The sequence below is a fragment of the Pelmatolapia mariae genome, linkage group LG12 (assembly GCF_036321145.2).
Source record: "Pelmatolapia mariae isolate MD_Pm_ZW linkage group LG12, Pm_UMD_F_2, whole genome shotgun sequence".
Lineage (NCBI taxonomy): Eukaryota > Metazoa > Chordata > Actinopteri > Cichliformes > Cichlidae > Pelmatolapia > Pelmatolapia mariae.
The window spans coordinates 31,091,508-31,106,145 of record NC_086237.1 but is presented as its reverse complement, the minus strand read 5'-3'; the positions used below and the strand labels follow the sequence as shown (position 1 = coordinate 31,106,145).

The 14,638-nt window shown below is 40.6% G+C and overlaps 1 protein-coding gene across 4 annotated transcripts in view; it reads right to left on the bottom strand.

Annotated features, from left to right (window-relative positions):
* The window catches only part of nsd3 (nuclear receptor binding SET domain protein 3), a 28,133-nt gene continuing 13,495 nt past the window's right edge, over window positions 1-14,638 (bottom strand). For 2 of the 4 annotated variants that reach the window (XM_063489667.1, XM_063489668.1), the window contains exons 15-25: window positions 13,896-14,042; window positions 10,995-11,151; window positions 8,901-9,103; window positions 8,694-8,806; window positions 8,451-8,597; window positions 8,241-8,363; window positions 7,589-7,705; window positions 6,841-6,982; window positions 6,622-6,728; window positions 6,309-6,513; window positions 1-5,343 (exon numbers count right to left, since the gene is read on the bottom strand). In XM_063489667.1, the coding sequence (XP_063345737.1) occupies window positions 5,078-5,343; window positions 6,309-6,513; window positions 6,622-6,728; window positions 6,841-6,982; window positions 7,589-7,705; window positions 8,241-8,363; window positions 8,451-8,597; window positions 8,694-8,806; window positions 8,901-9,103; window positions 10,995-11,151; window positions 13,896-14,042 (1,727 nt within the window). In that variant the 3' untranslated portion in view covers window positions 1-5,077. The remainder of the gene's footprint in view (window positions 5,344-6,308; window positions 6,514-6,621; window positions 6,729-6,840; window positions 6,983-7,588; window positions 7,706-8,240; window positions 8,364-8,450; window positions 8,598-8,693; window positions 8,807-8,900; window positions 9,104-10,994; window positions 11,152-13,895; window positions 14,043-14,638) is intronic. The other 2 variants (XM_063489669.1, XM_063489670.1) reach the window with 2 other exon arrangements.

The following is a 14,638-nucleotide window of genomic DNA, read 5'->3' as shown; positions in this document are numbered from 1 at the left end:
TTTATTAAAGTCAAACTTCAGGCATGTCTGAACTCTTCAAACTCAACTTTCGAATGAAAAAGGACAGAATCAATATCCTCAAATAAAAAGACAGTCATGTACAAAAAGAGTGTCGTCTCAACAGTCACACACATTTAGAAGCAGAATTTTACAGGCAAAAAGAGCACGCCACAGTAACAAGATCCTATGCAAGTTCAATGCAAACTATTTACAAGTTCTTCAACAATAATGTAGTATGCAGTAACACAGGTTGAACAGTAATTAACATGGTATTTTGTGTTCATCCACTTTTTAATTGAAGCAACACCAAGAGAGATAGATATGACCCCAGTTAGAGTTACTGTAAGCAATTTTACTACAAGTAAAAAGAGATGATGAGTGCTTATGAAGGTGAATTTATTTATTTATTCCAACACTATTTGACAGCATGTTAATTAAAAAACAAACAAACCCAAAAACAAAATGACAGTCGGCAACATTGCACAAAACACAAAAGACATCACAGTGAACTGAAACATGCCCTTTGACACAGAGAAAAGGGGGTGGAAAACAAATAAAATCAAATCCTCCTCAGGCTTATTTAAGGGCCACTTAAATGAGAGCAAACATGCTGTCTCTTCAAACCAAAACATACACACCAGACAGTTTCTGAAGTAACTCAGACGGACACTTAAATAATACTGCTGCTGTGTCAGGCAGGAGGGCTGGGAGAGGACAAACTGGCACAAAAAAATGAGCGCGATCATGCGATCTGCAGGTGCAAAGGAAAATAAAGGCCGTTCGGTTTTGCAGAATCTCTGTGCAATACAATTTTTTAAAAAAAATCAAACAAAAAAAAAAAAACAACCAAACAAAAAAACATTGGCAATAAGTCGTTGTCTGGAAGCATGCAGTTCAGCTAAGCAACAGAAAAAAACAGAAGCTTTAAGACAAGTTTTATCATCACAAATGATCGCTTTTGTTTAAGCAGATAACACGAGTCAGGGATGCCTACGGTTCGATAATCATACACGTACGAAACCTGTGCTCAAAAACCCCAAACCTAAGCAAACAAACAGTACATCAATAAATAAAAAAAAAAAAGAAATAAAGAAAATTAAAGTTTAGACGCACAGACCTTTTGGAGTACACAAATAGGTGCTTTAGTCATGGACCTACTTGATTATCAAGGAATACAGTTGCAAAAATAAAAGAAAAACTAGAAGTGCTTAATTGCATTAAAAAAAACAAAACAAATATAACTATCCCCTTTTTTTTCTTTTTTTCGCCTCCAGGAATCCCAACTTAAAAAAGGCTTCCTGAAAGGCTCAGAACAACAGGAATTATAGGAAAGAAACTGCCGAATGCAGAAAAGTGAGAGACTTTAACTTGAAGGGGGCAAAAAGTTCAAAGTTCAAGCTTTTCTATGCATTTCTGAATGCACATCAGTCAATTAAAACAGGAGTCGGACCCCAAAAAGTTCATTTCCCCGTGGTCGAATTAAATCTGACTTTAACGCCCCCGTTTTCACAAATATCTGGCGCGCTGTGGTCGGACATTAAACAAGTCAGGTGATTATCACAGCTTGTGAGTAGGCATCATGTGTCCTGCCTCAAACTTTGCCTAAACTAATCAGGTCTTGTGTTGTGTGCCACAAGCGAGAATCAGTGAGAATCAGCGTCCAGAGGTCGTTCAAGGCCTCACGCTTAAATTGAAATCCTGCAGCTCACAGAAACCGGACTTTTGCATATTAACATAATTTGTCAATGAACGGGGAGTATTTTCAAACAACTAAAACACGTCTAATACGTCTTATTTTTCTGCATTCGGAGGCTTTCATTCTTTCTCCCTCATGATTTACAGCCAGCTGCCAGTTTATTAGATAAAACCAACAACAACCCACACTGCTATTAGGCCTGAAATAAAATGTTAAAGAAAGCTATAACGCTCAGCTTTTGTTTTTAGAGGTGTCAAATTTTTTAGAGCAGGGTGTCAAACAAAAGGCTCGGGGGCCAGAACTGGCCTGGCAAAGACTCCAATCTGGCCAGCTTTGGAAATCTTGAGGGCATACACTTTTGGACTTTTAACTGTATTTTTACAGTTACTAAGTATCAAAGTGGGTCGCATGTGGCCTTTGATGTAAAATAAGTTTGACATCCCTGTTTTAGAGGCCGAAGAATAAAAATGTCCATTTAGAAGCTGTAGCGTAACAAGAGGCTGGAGACAATCCCAGCTGGTGACTGGGCAAGAGGTGGGGTAGAGATCATCCTTTCAGATATTTACCCCCGATTAATCTAGCAGCATCAAGTTTACGACTCATGCAATCCCACTAAAGATTAGGACTGCACATGCTCCTCAGCTCAGTAAAGAATGCCTTAAACAACAATATAAAGAACATAATGTCATTTTATCTCACTGACTCAGTTTTTATTAGCAGTTAAAATAAAAACATTCGTCTGCAAAGACAGATCTCTCTTAGTGATGTACCAGTGTCGGTAGACTGAAGTCAGCCTCAACAACACTCAGGTAAACAAAACAACAACAACAACAAAAAAAACCCACACCTGAGTGTCAGCACCTTGAAGCCCTGGATGTTTCATATGTCTAAAAAAGGCTCCATTTATTCTACCGTCATCAATATCAGTGGAAAAATAATGAGCATTATAACCTCCTTGAAGTTTTATCCCAGTTCTGAAGTTTTATCTAATAAACGGGCAACTGAGTGTTTAAAAAGACCCTAAATCACCTAAATTGATTGGAAACATTGGCACCATTTTACCCTGTTGCACTTTTTTTTTTAAAAGAGAAAATACATCTTTTAAGGGCACAAAAACCAAAACAAACATCAGTGTAACTGAGGAAGAATACAAAGCAAGGCGCAATCACAGAAAAGCTTCCTTCAGTGACAACCACCTGAGTCCGGGCTGCAAAACCTGCTCTGAAACAGAAACTTTACATTCCAATACTGAAGTGCTTCACACTGCTTTTAAACACCAATTACAGTGAGTCACGACACAGGCTGATGAGCAGCGGCTGTTACCGGATGTGGAATCATTACACCAAATGTTTAAAAAAAAAAAACAAGAAAAAGAAAAGAAAAAGAAAGAAAATACAGGTATATTACGTAAAACTCCCATATGTTTTTTTTAAAGCCTATTTCCTTACAGAGGGAGACAAATTACTGCACTGGTGTTTGAAAAAGAAATTGGTATAAAATGTGGTGCAATAAATACAAAAATTTGAGATTTGACGATGAGCGATTAAAAACACTGTACAGAAGTTTGTACATTATACTGGACTGAACTGTTGTTACACCATTACGTCTCCATATAAAGCCCAGCCTTAAGAGTTTTCTCAAGCTGGAAAATGAAGAAGTGTCTCTGGAGGACACGGAGGACATTTTTTTTTTGTTTTCGTTTTTTTTTGTACGAAGCTGGGTTGGCAGTCTTTCCTACTTGTGTGCCAAAGAAAAATGTAAAAGAAAACAAACAATAAAAGAAATTTGAAACAAAAAAAAAAATAAAATAAAAACAGCATTTAGGCCACTTTTCTCAGAAGAAACAAGCCACACCCAGCGCTCACCACGTTTCTGACCGAGAGGCAAAAAGTTACAACACAGTTTAACTTCCAATAATACAAGAAGAAGAGGTATCCATTTTGAAACACTTGTCATATGTTCTTTTAATATACATTTCTGTATACGTATGACCTAGCTAAGGTGTGTAGCAATGAGCCGTGTGAAAGTGCTTTTCAGAAAAAGTCTGGCAAAAAAAACCCCAAAACCCCGAAAACAAAACAAAAGCCGTCACAGTACGCCGAACCGAAACAACCGAAGTGGACTGCATCTGGGCAGTAGTAACTACAGCTAAAAACCCAAACTTAAGGCTTATTAACACTTCTTTAAGACAGCACCAGTGATCACAAGCTGGGCCCCCCCATCTACTTTGCAAATAACTAATTGGAGGAAACATGAAAACAACTTTAAAGAAAGAATTTTTTAAAAAGGATCTGTCTTGTTTTTTTTTTTCAATTATTATTATTACAAAAAAAAAAGAAAAAAAAAAAAAAGCTTTTCCATCTTCCAAGAACATTCAGAGAGGTGAGGCTCCGCCCCCTCCTGATCTTTTTAGTATTTTACAATATTGTGAGCCAATTATGTACACAATGGCGGTGTGAGACTGGCAATATGAAAATCACAAGAACTTCTGAAATGTCATACCATTTCACTATATACCATTATATTTCACCTTAATAGGACTATTTTCACAAGGAGGTCTGCGTAATGTTCAACACCTAAACAAACATAATACACCACTCACTGAGATGAAGTGAGAGAATCTGTCTGTAAACATTAACAAACATAGATACTGTATATAATTATATTTATCTATACCCATAAGCATATTAAAACCATGTTTAAGGAAGGTTGGAATGTAGTGTGGTCCTGGAAAAAAAAAAAAATTGCACGAAATTGGTCATTTCCCCGCCGCTCCTTTTCTCTAACAGATAAAGAGGATGACAGATCACAAGAAAAGCTGGCTCGTCTCCATCCTAAAGCCACCCTGTGTGTGAGACCACAGCTTACAGCAGGTAAACAAGGAGAGGAGCAGCTTGGTGGTGATGGAGAGCTTCAGCTCCCACATCCTTTTCCTCCTCTCTGCCCCTTCCTCCACCTCACTCAGTGAGTTCTTCAAAGTGCCAGGAACTGGAGACGTGACGACGCTTACACTGCTTTAAAAAGAAAAAAGAAAAGAAAAGAAAAAAATAGCAGTAAAAATTAAAAAAACAACATAATGAGGTGGTGGCCTGGGCCCTCCGGTGGGCGCAGGCGAGCTGCAGAGAGTGTAAGTAGTGGTATTTTATGGCAAGACAGGAAGGAAAACGGTGCCTGATCATTTCTGGTCACTTCTCCTGCCGTCGCCACAAAACAGCATCAAGGTGTTCGTCAGCGTGTCTCAGCTCTGAGTTGCGGCCATCGCATGTGTCAGAAAAAAAGAAACAAAGAAAAAAAGCACTGTATTCCCTGTTGTAGTGCACTGCTTCGGATCAGAGGTGGACTGGAGCACACTTTGCAGGGAATGAGGTATTAAGGGTTTTATCACTCCGTGGCCGGCTGGCCTGACTCCGGCTCCTCTTTGACTCTGACAGGGCTCTGAGTGGAGCGCCGCTGCTGGGTGGAGCTGGATTTGGCCCCCAGGGGACTGAGCGGGTTGTGGCTGGAACAACAGAGGCGGTCGTCCAGGGAGGAGGTGGTGAGCGCCCCCGCCTCGTGATCCCGGCAGAAGGAGCGAGGGCAGAAGTCACAGAGAGACGAGGCCGGGTTGCTGCAAACGCTGCAGTCATGCCACGGGCATTCCCACCGCCCTGGAAATAGGAAATGGGTTAATTACAGACGCTAGCAGAGTGCCAAACAGGAGTACTTATTTGCATCAAGTCTGAGAACTGAAAAAGGAGATTATTTAAAAATAAATATCACATATAGCCCACCACATCTGCAGTCCACTTGAAATGTCAATCACAACTCTGATCATCACACTTCGTGTTTTCTTTGATTGGGAAAACTGGTGTAAAGCATGTGAACCAGATTACAAATGAGTATGTGCTGATCTGTGATATAGGCCCAGGACGAGCCTTCCACCAACCTGTTAACTGTGACACTGCTGAAAGATCGTCATCTAGACACTAATTCAGCACAGAAGTCAAAACAGACGGATAAAGGTAAAAAGTGTCCAATCAGTGTAACATCTACCTCCACCGAGTAGCTTCATTTTTATATGTTCCATTACATTTCTGATAAAAACAAAAGCTTTAAAAATAAATGGAGTGGATGTCTCTCCCTGCCTCCTTCAGACACTTCTGCATCCGTGTCCCAGCTACAAATGCCAAATGGAAAGCTCATGGAAAACTGTGATGCATAAGGACAGCATACAGGGGTGGATGGGAACAGTGACTTAAATGCTCTGCTTTCCACCACCTGTGTCGTCTTCCTGCTGTGCTGATTTTTTTTATTTCGTGGAGTGAACAGATTTTTGAGGACAGGTGTTTCCAACCTCAAAAATAGATCCCAAACAAAAACTTGAGCTGTCAGTGAGATGATTTACAGAACAGGAAATTCTTCTAATATCCTGTCCTAATACATGTGCTTTAATTTCCGGTACATTACTGATAACTTAGTATTATAGAGAAGGTTTGAAAGTATGGACAGCCAACTTAAAAAAAACCCAAAACAAAACAAAAACCTGGAAAACTGCAAGAAACTGACCTGCAGAAACATTTTAGAAGCAACACAAACTAAACAAAAGCATGCAGAAACTCATTTCTGTCGTTACCGTATGGCGGTTTGGTGAGGTTGAGACACAGCAGGTGATACGCTTTTGGGCAGTCCTTCCTGTCACACATCACCAGCTCTCCTCCTTTTCCGCAGCAGAAGCAAAAGTACTCATGTGTGTGTTTGCTCTCCGGCCGCAGTTTCCGCTTCTTCTGCTTCATCTTTGCATTCCTGGCCTTTTCCTCTTTCTCCGTCACTGCAGCACTCTGCAGGAAATGTGATAAAACAAGAAAGAGGTATCAAACACAGGTTCCAAACTTGGCTGCTCCTTCTTAGGTACTCTGAATTTTAATGGGGATGACAAACATCCTCACCGATGGCTGGACCCCAAGGAACCCAGAGCAGTTGTCTGATCCACAGTGACACGACGTTCTCCTGTTGCCCACACAGTGCAGATTGTAGTTAAACGTCAGCTCTGTGCCTGCAGGGACACCAGGGAGAAGAGCAACATTAAATGGGAATCATCTAACTTGCTCTCAGTGCATTTAATATACATAAAGGAAAATGTGTGTCAGTGCTGCAGATTAACTCACCAGCCTCGATGTCACAAAGGGCAAAAATTCCAATACGAACGTCGCCGTTTACCGTCCACTTCTGGGTTTCGCAGTTTGGGCTGCAGCTGTGGTTAATAAACCGAGACGAGTTTCCTTTTGGGCCAGCGTCGATGACACGATCCTACCGGGAAGACGTGAGTATTAAGACACCAGAGTTTAGGAAATGTTCTTCTGTGGACGATTTATGTATCAGGGATGTTATGTGAACTGACCCCAAATCGGACAAGGAAATGAATGGATGAACAAATAAATGGGACGGTCAAGGACTGAAAAATTAAATCAATGAGGAAGTGAAAAAAAAAAACAATTTAAGATCACTGAAAAGTATGTTGGAGTCTTTTGGGGTGTTTCTAATGGATTATCTGACTAATATTACAGCTTGTTGTATGTTACAGACCATTCTAGATGAGTGACATTATTCTCTTACTTAGCACTAACTCTCTCTCATTTGCCAGGTGTCACGTCAGTGTTAATAAGCAGTGCCATGCGTGTAAACCTCACCAAATTAAAAATACAGTGCACAGAAAGACTCATGTGTCACACGTGGAGTGCTCGAGGAACGTCGTAAAGGGTTAAATTCTGTCTGGGCTGAAGAAGGCTCATGTTAGCTTCTTGAGCTGGGTGCCGCTCACCTAAGCACACTGCGGTCATTACTGTTTAGTCTATGGTTATCTATTGTTGTTAGCATTGTGTATCCTGAGTGTTCACTAAACGTCACAGATGTTACCTTGGTGAGGGTGAGCATGTAGAAGTTGGTCACATGATTTTCATGGGCACGTTTGATTCGCTGCTGGCACTCTTCTGAGTCTATCACCTCTCCCACATACTCGGTCACAAAGTCACCCTGCAGGAAACAACAAACACATTTATATTGTTTTAGGTATGACACAGACACGCACTTAAAAATTACTTATTGCTAGGAAGCAGACTGACAACAAATAACAAACACATATGAGAACCACTGATTTGCTGAACTTTTACACTCTTGCCTGGCAGATGAAACTGATTTCTAAGTTTAAATACATACACCCACGGAAAGATTTACGAATTTACGCATCTAGAAACTGCTACTGCACTCAGATGTTTTTGTTTGTATGCAGAAGAAGATACTTATAGCATAAATGAACATATGTTAACAAATATCACAGACACTGGGGCGTTTAAAAGCTTTTCTGCAGGGTAGGCAGCTTGGAAGATTAATAAGAAGAGCTTTTATTGTAATCTATTCCGTTTTTTATTTTTCAGTATTTTTCTGTGTTTAATTTGATTGTTAAACTAGTTTAGATTGGTTTATTTAACATTTCAGCTTGTAGCAAATACAAATCAGATGTGCTGATGCTCTTTAGATGAAAGGTCTGCATTTTAAGTGCAGCGCCCACCTTCTTCAGTGCCTGGTTTGTCCTGAGGCCCCAGCCACACCCTTCCGTCTTTATCACTTCTGTTTCTGCATACAGCCGTTTGGAGAAACACTGATTCTCACAGCTGTCTCCTGCAGGGCACACCTGATCACAGGAGCACAACCACAGAAAGTTAAAAGTTAGATTTTATTACCTGAATCACAAATGATATAAAAACCCAAAGATGCAGACCTGTGGGTGACACTCGTACTGCAGCATGCGGTTGAGACACTGGGATTCCAGGCTGCAGGGATGCTCGTCTGCTGGTTTGCAGTTGCATCGCTGAATTTCTGACAAGTCGGCCACGTGCACCTGAACTTTCCCCACAGGCTTGTTGGACTGACAGGAAAACACAGCAGCCACAGAATTAGTAACAACCCTGAAGACTTGACGATCAAAACTTATAACCACCTTTTGGTCTTTCCATCTGCTCACCTTGATGAACTTGTAGGGTGGTGGTTTGCGAGAATTGCGGTCCTGTTTTAGAGCCTCCCTGCTCTCCCTCTGCGCCTTAAGCTCCTGAAAGCGCCGGGCTGCTTCTTCCAGAGCTAAAAGATGAATAGTGACTCAGAAAATCATCTTTCCTTTGGCTTGAAGTGAAATCACAACAGATTAGAAGGAAGGATTTTAGGAATATGTTACCTTTCTTGAAGGTTTTGTTAATATTGATCTGTCCTGTGACAAAGTTCTTGTCATTCTCCACGTATGGGAAGACGCGGCCTTGGTTGATCCAGTAGTAGTCATGGGAGCCAAAGAAGAAAACCGGGAAGTCACCAATATCGTGCCGAAGACTCTGAATGTTTGATGGCACCAGACGAGGGTTGCAGATCTCTGCAGGCCACCACCTGGCAGGCAAGGGGCATTATTAGAAAATCAAGGGCAAAAGTGAATAAGAATAAAAATACCTATAGGCCACAGAAGCCTGTGATATTATGAAATTCCACAATCTAAATTTACAGATAAATCCACGATGCAGCGAGTCCTCGAAAAGGTGAACCATGACTTAGCGAGGAAATACTGTATTTATTTGTTTCTGCCTAGAAATGTTGTTTTATTTAATCAAATTCAGAGCTGTTTCATCAACAGATTAATAATTATCTGTGTGCACACCTTTAATCTGCCAGAAGATTCTAAACTGTGAGACAAATATTGAGCCTGACTGACAGTCAGTGTGAGAGCGAAAAGCACTGCTCAGTGTTTCCTGAATACCTGCATTTATATTATCACATCCTGTTTCCCCATGAGGTGTGAAAACAATGTGCTACACCGAGTTTAAACAGACCAAGACCAACAATCTGCATGCACGCACCCCCCTGACATGTTTGCGGTTCTCAGGCTCATATTAGATTTCTTCCTGCTGAAGACGCAAGTAAAAAACAGATCGTTTAAACCACTGACAGCTCAGCTAAATAAAATAGTCTAGTTACAATATCCTCTATGATGGGGTGGGATATATTAGGCAGCTGGTTAACAGTCTATTCTTAAAACGTATGTGTTAGAAGCTGAAAAAATAGGTTGTGTGTCTCTCAAAGATTTAAGAGACAAACTGCGATGTGTGTCTTGTTTTGCGTTGCCAGTACACAGCATTTACCAACAGAGGCCCATGGGAATACAAGCAGAGAACTGAGATTACTGTCTCTGATAACACTGAGGAATAAAGGCTGTCCTGTGTAGCTGATCTGCCAGATGAGCTACTGTAGCACAAATAAGTGAAAATCTTAATGGTGGCCATGACAGACTGATGAATAAAACAGTCAGCACTCTCAATACACCTTTATCTTTAAATTCTAGCTTTAAGCACCAGCAGTGGTCATGTGAGCATCAAAAATGGATCACTGGTTGTCTAGTCTGATGAATCACGTCTTCTTTACGTCATGTGAACGGCTGGGTGAGTGTGTGTTGTTTACCTGGGGAAGAAATGGCAGTAGGATGCACTATGGAAAGAATAACAGCTGGCAGAGACAGTGTGATGCTCCTATCAGTGTTTTTTGTATTCATGTGGTTGTTACGATGACATGGAACAAACACTGTTGCATGACCAGATACATAACTTCATAGCTGGCGTTCACTCTGATGGTGTTTTCTAGCAGGAATGGAGAATGATTGATGATGATTTCTTTTGTCTTCTGCTCGGTTTAATTTTAGTGTCTTTTATTTTAACCTTTTATTATGAATACTGGCTTTTGTAAAGGACTTTGTAACTCTTGAGAGGAAAAAGTGCTAAATAAACAAATATTGCTTGGGTCTCCAAAGTCTCTAAATCCTCATTTTGATTGAGCAGCAACTTCTGCAACTTGAAGGACTTAAAGGATCTTCTGCTAACGTCATGGTACCCGATACTAAAGGAAACATTCAGTGGATTCTATGCCTTGATGCGTCAGACATGTGTTGGCAGCACTAGGGGGACATAAACGGTATTAGGAAGGTGGTTTTAATATTGTGGCTGATTGTTGGTCTTAATTTTTTTTTAAGGCTCTGGACAAAAGATACTTGAACAGTTTCAGCGTCTGTGGCAGATTTAAATTATCAAGACTAGAAGGATTATTATAAGAAAGGAAACAGTATTGCTGGTCATTACTGGGTTTCTGGACAACAGCGGAAGTCTACGACACAGAAGACTGTACGTGCAATCAACTTTCTGTGGGGTTTTTTATCACTATCGTATCCTTTAAATGCATCCATACCACAAAGTGACAGCTGCATAACCCTCAGCTGTCCCCAATCTGTGCTTCCTACCTGTAGTTGCCTAGTTTGACCCAGACAATTTGTTTGTAGTGAGGTTTCTTCCCTGCCCTGCAATCGCTGCAGGACCACGAGCCCTCCGGCATCTCCATCTCCAGACACTCCGGGTGGAAGGAAGCTGGGCATGAGTCGCAGCACAGCAACTTGCCTCCTACATTTGTATGGATGTATACATGTGTGTGTGTGTATGGATGTGTGTTTGGATGTGTGTGTGTGTGTGTGTGTGTGTGTGTGTGTGTGTGTGTGTGTGTGTGTGCATGCGTTGTGGGGAGGGGGTGGGTATGCAAAGAGAGGAGGAGTGCATGATTAGGTGATGCACCTTAACACCTGGTCAAACTCTGAATCTCATTTGCAGACAAGCCTATTAACTAAAAGTACAACTAGTACAAAGTCTATAAATACAGAATACAATTGTGGTTTTCTAGCATCTAATGTGAGTTAAAACAGTGTTCTTTAGGAAGACATTCCTAGCACAATAACATCTGGCTATTAATCTACGGTAAATGAAAACTAAGGCTAGGACCTTCTGGCCTGAGTGAAGCCTCCTGTAACAGCCTGACTGCATGAATGAAATGGTTGGAAACCCTGCATGAGTTTCCTGGTTTGGGTATAGCATTTTATTGCAGCGGTTACAGCATGTCTGGCAAACAGATTCAGAGCACTGTACCAAGACCAGTCTTATGGGAAATACATGCGGCAGCACCGGAATAAAAATCAGCCAGCAGGTTAACAATGAATCAGGGTTATACTCAAATAACAAAGTACTGGCAAAAAGCCGGCATGCAGTCCAGCTCATAAAGCAAACTTTTCCCATCACACATATCACATTCTGCACAGACCAGCTTGCATGGAATCAAATCTTTACAGTATTTCCATTTCCAAAATGTAATTTAAAAAAATGCAATAGCGGAATTATAATTTTAAAAAAAAGAAGAAAAAAACCCTGTAATTTAACCTCCATCACCCGGAAACAATTCTTTGCTTAATTGTACTAAATGATTAGGATTATATTCCATCCAAGGCAGGTCAAAGCTCAAAAACATGAGGGGAGCCAAAATGTTATATTGTTTGAAATTTTCAGTCAAAAACAAACTTAGTTGCAGTTGCCATAAAAGAGGTGACGCCGGACGAGGTCTTTCAAATCAAAACCAAGCCCAGAGTGCTGAAGCAGAGAAGCAATGCACCTCCAGCAGCGAGAAGCTCCACAAACCACAGAGAGAACCTGAACCAACCCAGAGCGTCCGTCCCTGCATTGGGACTTCATACATCCGTGCTGCAGGTCTAAGGACCAATTTTATTTTACCAGCAGATAAACTGATTTATTTTCTTTATAACCGACTATTTTAGCAAAGAAGTTTGTAGATTGGTTGCTGATGCACAACCAATTTTACGATGGGCCTCATGCAAGAACCACTTATACAAACAAAGCAGATCTATGATAAATAAGAACTTTTCACGTTCAACAGGATGAGTGAACAAAATTCATGAGCTGTTCGGATCAGTTGTGTTATGAAGAGATTTTTCCACATTAGTCTGACTTTTAGCTTTGCACTGACCATCCTTTATTCTGTAATTGACTTAAATTAAGACGAATAACCAAATATCTCTCATCCTGCTGAACAGTATCCGTGTTTGTGACACTGGTTCCTCTTCATTGCTTCCCATCGTAACTTTGCAGAGAGAATTTGTCGCCTCTAACTTCATGCCATATTATTCCCTTTTATACATGTAGAGTACTGTACAAAGGTTTAAAGGCATTTCGATGTTTAGGTTCTTATCATTCAAATAGTACTAGGGTGTCAGGGAACGGTCTGCTCAGCCAAACTCACATCGTAGATGCCCAAATATTCAGCCAAAGTCATAAAGCTATAAAGAAGTATCTTTAGCATCAAAAAGAAAACATCCTGACGCCTTAGAGTCGGTCTTGGAAAGTCTGCAAGGTTTCATTTACTCTGGAAAACACTTCTTTTTAACTCTGAGAACAATCATAATTTACAAAACAACATTCATGTTTTATTCAATATGACCCCAAAGAAGTCAATGAGCCAGTAAAGTCATGAACGCGTTTACTTTGATACAACCATGCAGTATCTGAAGTGCTCTCATCAGAGAGCATAGGCGCTGCTCTCTGATGACCATTACCACAGAAGACATGTTTGGCTTTACTTTTCAGACCCAGTCCATCTTTTATAGTCTATCGTAATAACATACTTAGGCAGATGAGATGTGTTATTTCAGTTACGTCGCCATCTCTTTTAATTTTGTTGATTAATGAACAAGCACAAAGGTACCTTTTTCATATCTTTAATATGAATATGTAGCCATGAGGCCTTGCTTAAATGAATAAATTCAATCGAAATAATTGCACACCAAACTCCAGCGAGTCGGTAATTCCCCACTCCAGGTTCATCAGTTAAAGAATCAGCTTTTTTGTCCTATTATTGTATACAAGAGCACAATTTCTGCCTAATCTACTGCGCTATTATTGTGTGGCAATGAGTCAGCAGTACACAGCTAAACAGAACTGATGTACACTTGTGCCTTTCCAAATGTAATATCTTTGAAAGACCAATTTTACAATAATTTTACTTTTGTGACTCTGGCTTCTCATACGCAACCCTTCAATGAGAGGCTTGGGATGAGAGCACAAGACCTAATTCTTGCATGAGGCCCACTGTTGTTTTGTTAATGTGTTAGGGAACTTGGCTGAAGTTACTCTGCGTCACTCTGCGTTAAAATTAACTGCATGTGTAGTCAGTTAATTAACTTTGCACCTCAAGGCTTTGAAATGAAAGATGTGTACAAAAAGGGAGGGAGGGGGTTCAGAATGGGAGCAGGCACAACACAAACACAGACCAGTGGGACAAAGGAGAAAGAGAAAAACTGTTCAGTTACCTTTCCCAACATTCTTTTTGGTAGCTGACGAAGGAGAGGGAATCATAGGTAATTTCAACTCAGCACGATTTGACTCAGTCAGAAGGTAGTGGGACTTATAGGCATATGAACTTAATATGGTGTCAGTAAGGTCTTGCACTAACAGCCCTACACAAGACACACAGGAAGAGACGGGGGTGAGCCGCAGTCAAACTCGAAAATTACCCAAAAATTTACAAAAAGAGAAAGAACAAACACGCGTGCACAGCCACACGAACACACATACTCACACACAATTGTAACACGCACAAAAAACAAAACAAAAAACCAAGTAAAACAAAGTTGGTCTCTACAGAAAGAGGCCAAACAGTGCACTCAACTTGAAGTTAAATGTGAGGCTTAAACGAGCTAAAAGTCACAAAGAAAAAAGGATGTTTTCTTTCATCGGCACTCAGGACAGACGTGGTTCTTTTAAGTGGAGTGCAGTGTAACAGCCCGAATCGTTCATAGTATTAGTATCGTGATGGACACAGCACTGCTATCCATGAACAACAAAGCCAAACATGAAACGTGTAATATTAAAGATACCTAAATGAGATGTTACTGCGTCAAAAAGAGGTTAAAAGTGTATATAAAAGAAACAGACAAAAAAAAGATGACAATATGAGATGATGCAGGCAAGAAGAATCGATCTTGTATTTCGCCACAAGATTCAAATCGTCTGGTGTAATTAAGACCTGCTTGTGTCTGCAGCATGGGGCGAG